This window comes from Pteronotus mesoamericanus, unplaced genomic scaffold, assembly GCF_021234165.1.
Source record: "Pteronotus mesoamericanus isolate MK-2021 breed Mesoamerican mustached bat unplaced genomic scaffold, CSHL_Meso_final contig_24, whole genome shotgun sequence".
In the NCBI taxonomy this organism is placed as follows: domain Eukaryota; kingdom Metazoa; phylum Chordata; class Mammalia; order Chiroptera; family Mormoopidae; genus Pteronotus; species Pteronotus mesoamericanus.
Window position 1 is genome coordinate 26061353 of NW_026555100.1, and position 17372 is coordinate 26078724.

The 17372-nt window shown below is 43.6% G+C and overlaps 2 protein-coding genes across 2 annotated transcripts in view; both read left to right on the forward strand.

Moving 5' to 3' along the window:
* The first annotated feature begins 335 nt into the window (after positions 1-335).
* LOC129069999 (interferon-induced protein with tetratricopeptide repeats 1-like) lies at positions 336-8999 on the forward strand. Its single transcript, XM_054572813.1, has 2 exons — positions 336-464; positions 7453-8999. The coding sequence occupies exons 1-2, from the start codon at positions 460-462 to the stop codon at positions 8870-8872; spliced, it is 1425 nt and encodes a 474-aa protein (XP_054428788.1). The 5' UTR covers positions 336-459; the 3' UTR covers positions 8873-8999.
* LOC129070000 (interferon-induced protein with tetratricopeptide repeats 1-like) overlaps positions 347-17372 on the forward strand; it is a 30224-nt gene continuing 13198 nt past the window's right edge. Inside the window, exon 1 of the mRNA XM_054572815.1 lies at positions 347-464. Coding sequence (XP_054428790.1) covers positions 460-464 — 5 coding nt within the window. The 5' untranslated portion in view covers positions 347-459. The remainder of the gene's footprint in view (positions 465-17372) is intronic.

The following is a 17372-nucleotide window of genomic DNA, read 5'->3' on the forward strand; positions in this document are numbered from 1 at the left end:
CTTCGCTGGACATTGGCTCACACAGCCAGTCGTGGCAGGTGTCCCTGCCTCTGGGCTGAGTGAGCTAAGCACAACTGGCACCTCCTAGCTCCTAGGGCTCTGGAAGGCCAGCATGGTACAGACTCTGAGAGGAATTCACATGTCATTAGAACTGATCTTCACCATCTTCTCCTCCAACATTTTCAAAGCGAAACAAAGAAAGCAGTCACTTTTAGTTTCGTGTTGTCTCAGCAGCAGCAGGATCTCTGACCAAGGTCAGTTTCACTTTCCAGTTTTTCCCTGTGGTTCCTGCAAGGACACGCCCACAGGTTTGCAGAGCAGTTGCTGTTTCCCTCCCTTACAGAGCGCTGCCCTGGGGCTTAAATTCATCTGGAAATCTCCAAGTCAAGCAGGCAGATCTCAGAGGAGCCCACCCAGAGAGGAAAACACTGCACGGCTGCCGCCTGAACCACAGCAACAATGAGGTAAGGGTTTCTTGCTTCTCTTTCTGTCTAAGTTTTTGATAAAAATTACTAATCATTACTATTTCAACAGACTTCGTTTCAATGATGTCAGGTTCCCTCACTCTTCTGTTTGAGCATCTGCGCGTGGGCTGAGTGTGTGTCTGTGTACAATCATACATGCATGAACTGTTTCATTAATTCAGGCATTTTCCCTTTTGTTAGCATTGCCCTGAGCAAGCTTACCTCCTGTTAAAGCCTAAAGAAGAGGGTGGGGCGGGGGAGCGGGAAATGGCAAAGGACTTTTGCAGGAGAAGATCATCCCAATCTCTGGTATTACTTTCCACCAAACTCACTTCTGTCTGACATAGGGAGGGAATGGTCAGTTTGCCTGGATAGAGACAATGCTTTTAGTTGCCTCCTCAGCATGGAGGAAATGCAGGATGCACACAGCTGTGTGACGCACATTGGAGAGGCAGGCAGATGTCTGGTGGGAAAGGCTGTGGGAACGTGGTAGGAGAAGCTCACTGCCTAGAAAACAAAGCCTTCTGTCGGCTTCTGGTCTCACTGTCTGCACTGCTGAGCTCCTATGTCAGGCCAATCCTATGTGACTGCATTTCAGGTTAGGAGCCTTGATCGCTTCCTGTCCCTGGAGCATGGCTGCAGTTCTGCACTGGGGACATCCATATCTTCCTTAGCTGAAGGACCTAATGTGGGATTTTCTATACAGTCCACACTCAATCTACATTCCAATAATTCCTGATATCAGCAGATTTTTGAAAATGACATTACTCGATCAATACTGATCTGCCAAATTCACCTCCGTGCTCCAATCGGAAAAATTTTGAAGGGGCAAAAGTTTCAGAATATGCAGAAGTATGGGCCTTTAATCGACTCTCCTTCCTTACCTCTCCTTCCCCTTCCCTGCATTTCGGTCCACAGACAAACACGGTGTGTTGTCACTGATAATTTTCATTATTATTATTACATAAAACTAGCCATCACTTTCTGAACGTTTATTAAGTGCGAGCTGGCTTCCAAAATTGTGTAAGTAATTGCATTTCCCCCTCAAAAGACATTTGTGAGGCAGGTTCTCAAACTGATTCTGCTATAATGAATCTTCGATTTGAAAATGGAAAGATCACACAGGTAGTAAGTGATAGAGCTGAGACATGAACCACAGTCTCCATTCAATGAGGCCTTATTGGACCTTGAAACCAATGTTTCATCAGGGCTACTGTAAGGGAGCAGACAGGAGCCCGTTCACGTGGTGCTTTGGTATAGGACCCAACATTTAATGCTGGACGAACAGGTCTGTATCGTAACTATTCCAGTCTTCGGGCTGCTCAGAGCCCTTCTTTCCCACAAGACCCAGCACTTGCCTTGTTCCCCAAAGGGCTATAAGCTAATAGAAAACCCGAGAGTTCCCATTTTCTTAAGCTGGTTGCGCAAACAGTTCTCCAGCCCCCCTGGGAGGTACCACAGCGGCCATTCTGGCGCAGCAGCTCTCCCCTTCGGGCTCTGGGGTGTGTCATCATGAGCCTCCACGTGAGAGCCCAGGAAAGCGTGTGCTGTGGTTCCCTGGATCATAGTGAAGTCCAGAAAAGGCACAGGTCTCAGAAGTCCAGATGAAGCCTGCTTTGCACGGCAGCAGGTCAGCATCTTGCAAGGAAGTGTCCTTGATGGCTTCGAGGTCTGCCAGAGCAGGCACGATGAAAGTGGCCTCCCTGCTTTCTTACCAGCCCATGCAGAACAGCTCCTAGAACCCGCATGGCTCCTACCTTGACGACAAGCTACACCATATCTCTGCTCTTCCCTTCCAAGCCGCGTGGCCGAATTCCCTCTCGTGGCTGCCCGTCTTCGTTTAAATCCACCCCGGAGTCTCCTATGTCCCCCCATCCCTAACTCCTCCCACAATGGGCTACATTCTGCCAGTCCTCTGTACACTTTACATTCTCTGTGCCGCCATCTTCGTCAGGGCTGGCGTGCCTCCAGGAGGCAGGGCAACAGCCTCCGTGCTCCTCGTGCAGGTGCTGTAAGCACACGGCTGCATCATGAGTCAAAGTCATGCCCGACTCCTGGGCCCTTAGTGGCAGCATAGCAGCGAACATAACTGTTAAACCAGCCAAGATGCTAGTGATACAAAAGTACCTCTTGAGCACTCACCCAATCCCCCAAACCATGGATAATGGAGAGCCATATTTTGCCGTATTTGCAAAAAAACCACTTATGTGCTCAACTTTTTGAGGGAAAAATGAGGATGCATATGATACATGGATAGTATGAATTCCATAGCTATATAAAAGTTTTTGATTCTTTTATTTTTGCTTATGCGTTACAAGTGTAACTCTAGAAAGCAATAATTATATCGGTATGTTCGGAAATAAACACCAAAATTCCTTTATAATACAAATACAAGTCTCTAAATGTAATTCAAAATAATTTACTTCATTTGGCATAATACACAGGCAGTGGTGTATTCTTTGAACCCTGCTCTACAGTGCTTTATAGGACCTCTGGAGGCTGGTGAGATCATTTCAGTTGGTTTCCGAATAAGTATGTTTTAATGCTTTTTGTTCTTATTTCAACATGTACCTAAAAATATACACATATACTCTGAAGAATTTTCGTTTGGGTTAGTCATATGTTTTTTATGGTGATAAAATACATGTAAGGTAAAATTTACATTCAACTTATTTTTAACTATTCATTTAAACTCTTTTTAAATAGTCAACTTTGCAGCGTTTCTGACATTTGCAATGTTGTGCAGCATTCACTAGTGTCTACTTGACGAATGTTTTCATCACTCTGAGGGGAAACTCCACACCCATTAAGCAGTCACTCGCCACTCCTCCCTTGACCCAGGCCCTGGCAACCATTAATCTGCTTTCTGTCTCTATGGATTTGCCTATGGTGGATATTCCACATGAGTGGAAACAGACAATGTGTGGCCTTTTGTGACTGACATATTTCAGCTGGTATTATGTCTTCAAGATTCACCCATGTTGTAGCATGTGTCAGAAGGTTGACTAAGATTGCATTGTATGTATATACCACCTTTTGTTCATCCAGTCATCCATTGATGGACACTTGCATTGCTTCTACCTTTTGGCTGTTGTGAGTAATGCCGTTAGGAACACAAGTATACAAATATCTGTCTGATTTCCTATTATCACTTATGTTGGGCATATACCCAGGAATGCCGTTGCTGAATCCTTTGGTGATTGTACGCTTAATTGTTTGAGGACTCACCCCATCTTCCACAGCAGCTGCCCCATTTTACACTCCCACCATGCACAACGGTTCCAATTTCTCCCTCTCTCCTCCAACACATTATTTTCTGTTTTTCTTTTTTTAATAATAGCTGTCCTAATGGCTGTGAAGTGGTATCTTACTGTAGTTTTGAGTTGCATTTTGCTATTGGTTGGTGATGTTGAATATCTTTTAATGTGTTTATTATCCATTTGTACATCTTCTTTGGAGAAACTGTCTTCTCTCATCATTTGCCCATGTTTAAACAGATGTTTTGTCGTTGTTGTTGTTGTTGTTCGTGAGTTGTAAGTGTTGCTTATAAAGTCTGGATATCAATCCCTTATCGGATACATGATTTGCAAATAAATTTCCCCATTCTGTGAGTTTTCTCACCCTAGTGATAGTGTCCTTCTGTGCATTGAAGTTTTAGATTCTGATGTCTAACTTACCTATTTTTACTTATGTTGCCTGTGCTTTTGGTATCATATCCAAGACATCATTGCCAAATACAATGTCATGGGGTTTTCCCCCTATGTTTTCTTTCACTCTTTCCATAGTTTTAGGACTTACATTTAGGTCTGTGATCCCCTCTGAGTTCCTTTCTATTCTCTGTATATATGCTGTAAAGTAAGGGTCCAACTTCACTCTTTTGCATGTGGATACCCAGTGTTCCCAAAACATTAGTTGAAGCAATGATTTTTCCCCATTAAATGGTCTTGGCATAAGTGTGAAAAATGATATGACCATTCTTACGGACTGAATTGTGTCCCCTCAAATCCATATTTTGGAACCCTAACCCCCAATATTACTGTGCTTGGAAACAGGGCCTGTTAAGAAGGTTAAGTGAGGTCATAAAGATGGAACCTTAATCCCACAGGTCTGGTGTCCCAGTAAGAAAAGGAAGAGCACTCGTTTTCCTACACCATACTCCATGGAGGAAAGGCCATGTGGAGAGGCCAAAAAGGGGGTTCATACAAGAACTGAATCATTAGGCACCCTGATCAAAGACTTCCAGACTCCCAAACTATGAGAACACCCATTTCTTTTGCTTCAATCAGGTGTTCTATGGTATTTTGCTATGGTATTCTTCACTGACTAGTGACTAGGACACCCATACATATGAAGGTGTATTTCTGGGCTCTCTAGTCTCTTCCACTTCAATATATGTCTGTGTTTGTGCCAGTGCCACTTTGTTTTGATTACTGTAGCATTGTAGTAAGTTTTGAAATTAGAAATTGTTAGACCTCCAACTTTGTTCTTCTCCAAGACTGTTTTGACTATTGTAGGTTCTTTGAGATTCCATATGGATTTTAAGGTGGAGTCATTCCTCTATTTCTAGGAAAAATAAAAGTCATTGAGATTTTGATACAAATTGCATTGAGTTTAGAGACTGTGTTTGAGTTGTATTTGCATCTTCACAGTACAAGCCCTCCAATCCAAACACCCAAGATGGCTTGTATTGCTTTTTTTAGTCTCTATGTCATTTATTTTTGCCATGATATTTATTTCTTCCTTTCTTTTACTACTCATGGTTTTTCTTGTTCTTTTTCCAGCTCTTTTAAGGGTTGGTTTAGATTGTTTATATTATATTTTCTTGCTTCTTGAAATAGGCCTGTAATGCCATACTTCCCTCTCAGGACTATTCTCACTGTGTCCCGTATATTTTGGGTTTTGTATGTGAGTTCATTTGCATTTGTTTCCTGGTAATTTCTTCTCTCTTCTTGATCCCATTTGTCGCCCATTCATCGTTTCATACCATGCTATTTAGCCTCCGTGTGTTTGAACGTTTTGATTCTTTTTAGCAGACTTGATTTCTAGTTTCATGCCATTATGATCCAAGAAGACGCTGACATGATTTCAGTCTTCTTGAATTCATTAAGTCTTATTTTGTGTCCTAACATGCGTTCTCTCTGTGAGACTGTTCCGTGTGTGCTTGAAAAGAAAGTACAGTCCGCTGCTTTGTGATGCAATGTTCTGTAAATATCAAGTAAATCTATGAGATCTAGTGTGTTGTTGATGATCACTGTTTTCTTGTTGGTATTTTGTCTGACTGTAAATCCAGTGTAGTCAGTGGGGTGTTGAAGTCCCCCACTATGACTATACTGTTGTCGATCTCTCCCTTTAAGTCCACCAAGTTTGGCAGTTTCTTAAATGTGAGCACACACTTATCATATGCCTCGGCTGTTGCAACTTTGGTCATTTATCCCTGCGAAATACAAAGTTATTTTATTTGTATGTTGGTACAGGCAAAAATCTATACGAAACTGTTCATAGCACCTTTATTTGTAATAGGCCCAAACTCGAAACAACTCAAGTACTAATGAGAAGTAAAAAAAAAAAAGCCAATCTGAAATGTCACATACTATATGATTCCATTTATGTGACACTCTCGAAATTACAAATTACAGACATAAAGAACAAATTAGTGGTTATCAGAGTCTCTGGAATTCTTTGGAGGGAAGGGACAAAAAATGTGACTACAAATGGATAGTGCAAGGGAGATATTTATGATCAGGGGATAGCTCTGTATCTTGTTTGAGGTGCTGGTTCCATGGATTTATTCATGCATTAAAATGACATAGAACTATACACGTATTTAACCAATTTCAATTCTCTCATTTTGATATCATACTCTAATTGTGTAAGATGTAACCATTGCAAGAAACTGGGTAAAGGGTACACTGAAACTGTGTGTTCTCTCTGCTTCCTGTGACTCTATGATTCTGTTCAAATAATAAGTGAAAGAAATAATTTGTCAAATCATCTCTTATAGGTGCTCCTATTTTGTTGCATAACCTGCAGACCAAGGTCCTGAGGTTCTACATTTCTACCTGGACTCTCTAAAAGTTATATTAAGAGGAAAAAAGAAAAATCTTTTTAAGAATTTCATATTTCTGGATCTTTAGAGAGAGACACAGAGAAAGAGATACATCCATTTGTTGGTCCAGCTAGTTATGCATTCATTGGTTGCTTCTTGAATATGCCCTGAGCAGAGTTTGAACCAGCAACATTGGTGTATCCAGGCACTGGTCGAACTACCTGAGCTACCCAGCAAAGAGCCAAGAAAATGTTATAATATGCTCTAGGAAAAGCACATAATATGCTGTAGGCGCTTTGCACATATGGCTTATGAAACCTCACCAAATCCAGTGTCATAAGAAATATTAGTATTCCTATTTTTATGAATAGGACATTGAGGCACAGAGAGGTTACTTGGAGAGAAAGTGCTGGAGCCAGCCCATGGAGCTAAGCAATTGCATTCAAAATCCAAGCATGTCTTAGAAATACTGTTGATCATTGACCAATGCAGAAGGTAGGGATGCCAACCCCATCCCCCACTCCCCTCCCCTCAGAGTCAAACACTCACTATTACTTTAAAGTCTACAGCCAGCCCTTCACATCCACGGATTAAAGCAGGCCCAAATCAAACACTACAGTATTTTTGAACCACAATTGGTTGGATTGCTTGAGCCAAAACCCCTCATAGGAAGGACTGACTATGTAGAAAGAAATCCAAGTAGATATAAGTGGGCATAGCCAGTACAGACCTGTGTTGCTCCGAGGTAAACTATAGAGGTAGAAAAAGGAAGGACAGGAGGAAAGGAGAGAGGGAACGAGGGTGAGAGGGAGGGAGGGAGGGAGGAAAATCCAGGCAGCTGTGCTCTTTTCAAGGCTTAGTTATAAATGTGAAGTATTTTACCAGGCTTATTCCGTTGGCGGTGCCTCACCTAACACAGAATATCTGCTTGTGTTTTCACAGTAAGAGTGCTGATGAAGATCAGGTCAAAGACAGACTGCAGCAGTTGAGATGCCATTTCACATGGAAGTTGGTAATTGAAGACGCTGAAGTGACTGATTTAGAAAACAGGGTCTTCGATGAAATTGATTTCCTAGACACAAAATACATTGTGGCAATGTACAACCTCCTGGCCTATGTGAAACACCTGACAGGCCAGAATAAGGAAGCCCTGCAGAGCTTGCAAGCAGCTGAAGACTTAGTCCAGAAAGAACACGCCAGACAATCGGACGTGAGAAGGCTGGTAACCTGGGGCAACTATGCCTGGCTGTATTACCACATGGGCAGGCTGGCAGAAGCCCAGATTTACCTGGACAAGGTGGAGAACACTTGCAAGCAGCTTGGCAGTCCCTCCTGCTGCACAGTGGAGAGTCCAGAGATGGACTGTGAGGAAGGATGGGCCTTGCTGAAAAGTGGAATAAAGAATTATGAACGGGCTAAAGCCTGCTTTGAAAAGGCTCTGGAGGTGGACCCTGAAAACCCAGAATTTAGCGCCGGTTATGCAATTGCTGTCTATCGCCTGGATGACTTCAACAAAGCACCACAGACTCTACACACCCTACAACAGGCCCTCAGGCTAAATCCAGAAGATGCATATATGAAGGCTCTCCTTGCTGTGACCCTTCAGAGTATAGGACGAGAAGCTGAGGGAGAAAAGTACATTGAGGAAGCACTGAGCAGCAAGTCCTCTCAAACCTACGTGCTTCGATATGCAGGCAAGTTTTACCGAAGAAAAGGTTCTGTAGATAAAGCTGTTCAGCTCTTAAACGCGGCTTTGCGGGCAACACCGTCCTCTGCCTTCCTGCATCACCAGGTAGGGCTTTGCTACAAGGCACAAATGATTCAAATAAAGAAAGCTAACAATTGGCAGGTGACGGGATGGGATAAAGAACATGTCAACAAATTAGTTCAGATGGCTATGCATGAATTTGAAACAGCCTTGAAGATAAGGCCCATATTTCACCAGGCGTGTATTGACCTTGCTGAGATGCTTGCAGAACTGGGCCACCACGGGGAGGCTGAGGACGCTTTTCAGAAACTGTTGGGCATGGGGGTCCTTGATGATGATAACCTACAGCAAGACCTTCACTTCCGCTATGGCCGATTTCAAGAATTTCACAGGAAATCCGAAGTCAATGCAGTTATCCATTATTTAAAAGCAATAAACATAGACAACTCATCCTTTACAGGCAATAATAGTCTCAAAGCTCTGGAGAAATTGGTTTTAAGGAAACTCTGGAGAAATGCAGCAGATGTGGAAAGCTTGAGCATCCTTGGGTTCGTCTACAAATTGAATGGAGAAATGAACAAAGCCCTGGAGTATTATGAGCAGGCCCTGAGGCTGGCTGCTGGCTTTGAGAACTCCGTGGGACATGTTCCTTAAGTGCTGAAAGAAATGTGGACCGCTTTCCCATTTCATCTGATTTTATGTTAACTTGTTCTAGCCATCTTTTCTGTTTGCTGATTTCCAACTCATGTTATTTTTGAGCGAATACTCACTTGTTACCTGAATCCAGAAAACAGTGAAACAAAATCCTATGGCTCTATGTGTAAGAGAGGCATAGGCATAAGCCATTTCTCTGAGAATGCTATGTAGTAGAAATAACAGTCTGTTAAGTCGATTTGGTACAAATAAAACACTGTGCTTGCATAGAGTAAAATGATTCATTCATTTTGTCAACAGACGGTTTTCAGTGCTAGATACCAAACATACTATGGTGATGTAAGAAGTTTATTTTTTTGTTTACCCGTCTTACGAGTCTTCACTGAGGCCCACTGATTTAGACTATGAAATGACAAATTAACAAGAGAGAAACAACTGAAAGTGTATTAACATGTGCATTTCAAATCACATGGCAGTGAGTCATCACTGGATGATAGATAGTTAGAACTTATATATATATAGCATCTTAATAGAAAAACAACATACTTATATATACTTATATATACACTTATATATGTATACTTATATACTTTTATATATATACTTTTATATATAGCATGCTTATATATATAGCATATATAGCGTCTTAATAGAAAAACAACCAATTTTTATAGAAGTGATAAGATAAAGGAAAAAAGTCTGAGCATGTAGGGTGGAGATATATAGGAAGGCAAATATATGGGGGAACTACTGGAAGACAGTCTCTAATTACTAAGGTCTGTCATGCAGATTCCTTTGATTGTGACTCTGGGCCGGTAAGACGTGGAGTAGTTTCAGGTGAGGCCCCTCTGTCCGAACGGAGGGAAGAGGAACAACTTTAGGGGATTATGCCCTGATTTTTAGGGACAAAGGGAGATGGCAGAGCTTGTGTTCTGTAGCCCCCCAAACCCACTCCAGAAGGAAAGCATTCCTACGAAAGCTTTTGTAAGACAAGAATGCACCATAGCAAAGACGCAACTACCTTAGGAGAGATTTTGCAAAAGAAATGGAGCGAGAGCAGAGAGGCCCACAGACGCGGTGCAAAGCCTGGCAGTGTCCCGCGGAGGTGCCCAGTGTGCCTGCCGGGGAAGGAGCGGGGGAGGAGCGTAGCTGCTGGGGGAGGGCGCTGCCCCTATAAAGACGCTGGGCAAAACAAAAGAGGAACACTATTCTTTTTGGCCTTTTGCACAAAAGCACAAGCCCTCTTTGAAACGTTCGATGAGCAAAAACAAGTTCTAACATAAGTCTTTTGTAAAAATGAATAGCACGAAGAGAACTTTTGAAAAGCGGGGATACCTGTGCCTGCTTCTCCTCAGTCTCCTTCCGCTTAAAATAGTCCTCAGGCCAAAGTGGCAAACTTTGGAGTGGCATATATTGCTCCCCTTCAGGGGACAAAGCGGACATTTTCTTCAAAGCTCGTGCAACTTACAGCCTAGTGAGAGAGACAGACAGTAGAACGTGTACAGTCATGTGTTGCGTAACATGAGCATAGACCAGACCCAAGGTGGCAGAGGAAGAACTGGAAGCTACACAACCTCCTCTCAGCACTAACCTGGAATTACAACGAATTTGTACAGAAGTCATCCTGAATGAACCAACTGAGCACTAGCTGGAGAGAAGCCTTATAACCAAATGTTATGGGAGAAGCTCCCAGAAACTTGGTTCTTCTTGCTGACACGGTAAAATAGTACATTTCAGCAAGCGTGTTAGCATGCAAGTAACGTTTATTTAGTGGTAAGTTGTAATGGGAGAGCAACAGCGAGGGTGGAAAGGGCAGGTGAACAAAGCAGGTTGGTGGAGGCCAGGTGTCCATGGGCAACCCATGGGGCAAAAGATCCAAGAGACCAGGTGCTTTGTTCTGAGGACTTACATAGCGGATGGCAGACGAGTGAAGAAGTTACATATGGATTAACAGGTAATGGTGGAGCCATCTTTCCCAGGGTGAAGTTGCTACGCATATGTAGTTATGTGTGAGGTATGAGAGCTTGAATCCTTATCTTGCTCCAGACTCTATCTGTTCATTTTACATGCATGACAGGAGGCAGGCAATTAACCAAAGTTGTTTTATGGGCTTCCCTGTGGATCTCCTCCCTGTCCCCCTTCCAAGCCTTGGGATGAATATACAGTCTTAAGGTTTTCCTTTTCCCAGCGAGCGCACATGACACAAAAACCGTCAAGGGCCGCCCTGCCACCCCGCACTGTCATAGTTTTGTTGGTGTTGTTCAGAATGTTTGGCAGTCTATTCGAACCAGCCTCAGAACTGCTGGGTCAACGGCTGAGACACGTCTTCCTTTGCTCTTAGCCTCCTGTATTAAGTGCTTTGTCAGATGGCAATGGTAAGGGCCTTGCTTTTATATCCCCTCTCACCACTCATTCCTAGCTACAGTGTAACACAAACACAGACAGAAGAAACCACTTCACCCCCACGTGATTGGTAGGGAGTATGGGGGAGGCACAAGAGGGCTAGCTGGGCTCCCACAGGTGGCAACTGAAGTGCCAGAGGGATATTTCAGTGGCTGGGGTTCCCCCTGAGAAGTGGGGGATCTAAACCCTAAGCTGGGCTCTACGGCCTACCGAACCTGGAACTCAGATCATATCCAGCTGTGAAAAGCAGTGGCATTTCTGTCTGCCAGGTAGAAGCTGCTCGAGATGCAGAGAGGCTCTTAAAGTGCCAACGCACAGAACGTTGTTTGCAGCCACTTAAGCAGGGCTCCGGCAGGGGGATGGCAGAGTGGATTAGAAATGTCTAAGAAGTGTCTCGGTTGGTGGTTCCGAGGAGAGAACCGAAGGACCAGCCCTGTGCTGAGCCATCCCCCACGGTGCAGAAGCCATCTTAGGCAGAGCACTCCCCTCCAGGTGGCATCAGCCTGAGGGGAAGCAACAGCCCCACCCACAGGAATTTCTCTGCCCCACCCTGTGAAGCTTAAGCCAGGCTGCTGAGTACAGCTTGAGGCAATTTACTGGTTAGTTTAAAAACGAAAGCGAATGTCTGGAAGCTCTGAGACGTTAGCTGACCCTTCCCCAGGCTAAGTGCCGATAAAAACCAGTTTGGTGTGAAGCCTGGTTCTTTCTACACAAACCCAGGCCCAGCCGAGGGAGCCACAGGCTGTGGTTTGCTGATAATTCCAAACCAGTTGCCCAGAGGTTGTCACAAGAATCCTCTGACAGAGACCTACACTGGAGTCTTTGCAGATATAAGTAACACAGAAACAAAGGCAAACAAGCAGCCAAAATGGGAAGACAAAGAGATAGACCTCACATGAAAGAACAAAAATATTTTCCAGAAGAACTAGATGATACGGAGACAAGCAGTTTATCAGATAGAGAATATGAAGTACTGGTTAGAAGGTGATGCGACAGCATGAAAAAAGACATAGACACGATGAAAATGGGCCAGTCAGAAATAAAACGTGCAATATCTGAAATAAATAATACACTGGAAGGAATAAACAGTAGGTTAGATGCAGCAGAGGACTGAATCAGTGATTGGAGGACCAGGCGGAAGAAGACACCTAGGCAGAGCAGCAAAAAGAGAAGGGAAGTTTTAAGAAATGAAGGGCACTTACAAAAGATTTTCGAGAACACGAAGGGTAACAACATCTGCGTGGAAATACCAGAAGAGAAGAGAGTGACCAAGGCATCGAGAGCCTATTTGAAGAAATGATGACTGAACAATTCCCTGATCTGTTGAAGGAAAAGACACACAAATCCAGGAAGCTCCAAGAGACCCAAACAAGCTGAACACAGGAGGCCTGCCCTGAGACACATCATGAATAGTATTCCTTGAATACTAGCCCTAAACAAAGCAGGCTCCAGGCCAGAAGGTGAAGTAACTATCACGAGCCGCTCATGTGAGCCTACTCAAGGCTGCAGGGCAGTTTAGCACACTCGGGCTCAAGGCTGTGAGACCTGGGCTCAAGGCTGTGGGAAAGCTGCTTTATCAGACTCCTTCCAGGCTGTGAGGAGCTGCTCCCTCCTGTTACCCACACATCTGAGTGAGGGAGCCAGACCGCCTCCATGTACCCTACAGATCCCATCAACAGTGGCTTCAAAAAAAATAAAATACCTAGGAATAAACCTAACCAAGGATGTAAAAGACCTGTACTCGGAAAATTATAAGACATGGAAGGAAGACATTGGAGAAGATACAAATAAGTGGCAGTCCATACTGTGGTCATCAACAGGAAGAATTAACACCATTAAAATGTCCATAGTACCCAAAGCACTCTGTAGATGCAACACAATTCCTATCATGATCCCAATGATGTGTTTCTTAGAGCTAGAAGAAATATTTCAAAAGTTGAAATGGAATCACAAAAGACTCTGCATAGTAACAATATACCTAAGGAAGAAGAACAAAGTTGGAAGAATCACACTCCCTAATATCAAACTATACTATAAGCCCATAGTGATCAAATCAGCACGGGCCTCATGAGCCTGGCGTAAAAATAGGCCCATAGATCAATGGAACAGAATAGAGAGCCTACAAAACGACCCACACCTTTTCGTCAATCAAGACTCCACAGACGAGGCAAGCACATACAATAGGTTATAGACAGTTCATTCAAGAAATGGTGTTGGGAATCCTGGGCAGATATGTGCAGGAAAATGAAACTAGACCACCTTCTTACACCACACACAAGCATAAACTCAAAACGGATTCCCACTTCTGGGAATATATCTGAAGGAACTCCAAACACGAGTTTGGAAAAACATAAGCACCCCGAGGTTCACTATAGCATTATTTACAATCGCCAAGACATGGGAGCAGCCCAAGTGTCCCTCAGTAGATGAGTGGATAAACAACTATGGGACATTTACACAGTAGAGTACACTCTGGCCATAAAAAAGAAGAGAATTTCACCCTTTGTGACGGTATGGGTGGACTCAGAGATCATTGTGCTAAGTGAAATAAGCAAGCCAGAGAAGGACAAATACCGTGTGATTTCACTCCTACTTGGAATCTAATGAACAAACTGAACGCACAATGAAAATAGACACGGGCTCCTAGATGGAGGCATGGATGAAAGCTGAAGGCGGGAAAGTTAGGAGGTGGAATTTTGAGCAAAAAGGAGAAGGGACTCACGGACAGCAGTGCAGCGATTGTTGGGGGAGTGGGGCATAAGGGGACGAAATGGGGATGGAAAAAGTTGTAATAAAAAATTAAAAAATAAAATAAAGCTCTAAGTATAAACAAGTGGGACTAGATCTAAGAAATGCACTCTTGAGGGATTTTATCCCTGTGTAACCATTAGAATGCGCTCACACAAGCCCAGCTGGTACAGCCTCCTACACGCCTAGGCAATGTGGTACAGCCCATTGCTACCTAGGCTACACACCTGCACAGAATGACTCTGTACTCAGTACTGTAGCACTTGTACCACCATGGTCAACATCTATGCATTTAAGCATATCTAAATATAGATAACGTACAGTACAAATACGGAAAAAAGGTAAGAAACTTTCATCTCTAGAGGCCCCTTACCATGAGTGGAGCTTGCAGAACTGGAAGTCAGTCAGCGACTGAGTGGTGAGTAAATAAAAGGCCTAAGTCATCACTGATCACAACTGTAGACTTTATAAACAGCATACACTTAGGCTACACTTTTTGAAAATACATTTTTTTGAATGATACATTAACCGTAGCCTACTGGGACTTCTGTTCTTTATTGTATAAACTTCTCATTTTTTGTAACTTTGACTCTTGCATAGTAACGCTTTGCTTAAAACACAAACACTATAAAAATACCTTCTGTCTCTATATCCTTGTTCTGTAAGCTTCTTCTATTTTTAATCTTTTAAGAAACTTTTTGTTAAAAACTAAGGCACAGACACAACATCAGCCTACGCCTACACAGGGGCAGGATCACCAATATCATTGACTTCTCCTCCATGTTTTGTCTCACTGGAAGTTCTGCAGGGACAAAAAGATGCGTGGAGCTGTCGTCTCCAATGATAGCATTGCCTTCCTGTGGCATACCTCCCGAAGGACCTAGCACGAGGCTCTTCTTGAGGAGATGGCACTCCATTCAAAAATATGTTCACGGTGGTTTGCTTGGACTGTCTCTTGTTTTCACCACAGATTTCCATGGAAAGGATAATGCACCATGAACACTGTTGTCTATTAATAAAAACCTTTTATTTGTAGGGTCCATGTTTTCAAAGTCTAGGAGCTTGCTGAGGTGTGCCAAAGCTTCTGCTCAAGCCTTCACAGTAAATTTTCTGGGCCGTTCTTCTTTTTCTTCTCCTGCAGTTTGTTTTTTCTTGGCTTCTTCAGCTCCGTGTTCCTCTTCCCGTTCCTACAACTGCTCACTAGGCAATTGCTCAGGAGCCGCCTCTAGGAGTTCCTCAAGGTCCTTCTCATCCCTCCCCAGGTTAAAGTTGCTTGCCCTCTCAACCATCGTCTTGCTGATTTTCCAAGCTCCTCATCCTGGGCAAATCCTCTCAAGAAATGGATGAATTTCTTCAGTATCTTCTTCAAATGCCAGTCCGACTCTCTTGGGACATCATCCCAAGCAAGCCCAACGAAAAGTCTTGATGTGGTCAGAGATGTTATAATCCTACCAGAATTGTATCAGTGTCTTCCCCTGTTGCAGCAATAGCCTGGGCAAAGCTCTCCAGAGTTAGGAGGCCTTAAAAGCTGCTGTAAGTGAAACTGCCTGATTCACTGTTTGGCTCAAAGAAATGGTGTTTGGGCTTGAGACTTCTGGCCAAGATGGAGGTGTAGGTAGGTACACACCTTGCCTCCTGGCACAGCCAAGAGAAAGACAACAACAAACTTAAAAATATAACAACCAGACCTGCCAGGAAATCAAAATATGGAAGCCTGATAAGTGAGCCGTTAAAGAAGAAACATTCATGCAGACTAATAAGAGGAGTGGAGACAGGCAGCCATGGCAGAGGGGCACACAGCAAGGTGGTGCCCGGCAGTCGCACATTTGCATGCGCAGAAACTGGAAGGAACAGCAGGGGAGCAAAACAGACTGTGCGACCCAGGGCTCCAGCTCGGTAAAAGGAAGCCTCAGAACCTCTGGCTGTGAAAACCTGTGGGGGTTGTGGCAGCGGGAGAAACTCCAGTCCACAGGCATTACATTGGAGAGTCCCACAGGGTCCTAGAATGCACGCAAACGCCCCACCCGGGAATCAGACGAGAAGGGCCAAATTTGCTTGTGGGTAGTGGGGGAAGTGACTGAAAACAGGGGCATACCCAAGCAAGCAGCATTGTCCACTCTCTGACCCCTCTGCCACATAGAGCGCCACAACGTAATGACATGAGTTGCCTCGCGCTGGCAAATACCTAAAGCTCTGCCCCGTGCAAAGTATCAGGTGAATGGAGACAAAGAAATATAGCCAAAATAAAAGAATAGGTCAAAACTCAGAAAATGAGAACTATGTGACAAAAAGATAGCCAACCTATTAGATACACAGTTCAAAAAAAATGGTAATTAAGATGCTCACAGAAATGGTCGCGTATGGTCACAAAATAAAGGAAAAAGTGAAGGCTATGCAAGGTGAAAGACAGAAAACACAGAGGGAACAACAGTGAAGGGAAGGAAACCTGGACTCAATTCAATGACCTGGAGCAGAAGGAAGAAATAATTATTCAACCAGAACAGAATGAAGAAAGAAGAATGCAAAAAAAAATAAGGACAGGCTTAGGAACCTCTGGGAAAACATTAAATGTCCAACATCCGCATTATAGGGGTGCCAGAAGGAGAGAAGGAAAAGCAAGAAACTGAAAACTTGTTTGAAGAAATAATGAAGGCGAACTTCCCCAATCTGGCAAAGGAAATGGGCTTCCCGGAAGTCCAGGAAGCTCAGAGAGTCCCAAAGAAGTTGGACCCAAGGAAGCACACCCCAAGGCACATCGTAATTACACGATCCAAGATTAAAGATAAGGACAGAATCTTAAAAGCAGCACGAGAAAAGGAGACAGTTACCTGCAAAGGAGTTCCCATAAGACCATCAGCTGATTTCTCCAAAGAAACCTTACGGGCAAGAAGGGGCTGGCAAGAAGCATTCAAAGTCATGAAAGGCAAGGACCTACATCCAAGATTCCTCTATCCAGCAAAGAAATCATTTAGAATGGAAAGACAGATAAAGCGCTTCCCAGATAAGGTCAAGTTAAAGGAGTGCATCATCACCAAGCACTTATTATAAGAAATGTTAAAGGAACTTACCTAAAAAGGAAGAAGATAAAAGCTATGAAGAGTAAAATGAAAACGAACCCACAACTGTCAACACCTCAACCTAAAATTAACAAGAACAAGAACAAACTAGGCAAAAACTAGAACAGGAACAGAATCACAGCAATGGAGATCACATGGGTTATCAGTGGAGAGGGGAAGAGTGGAGAATGGGGGAAACGGTACAGGGAATAAGAAGCATAAATGGTAGGTACAAACTAGCCAGGAGGAGGTTAAGAATTGTGTAGGAAATGGAGAAGCCAAAGAGCTTATAT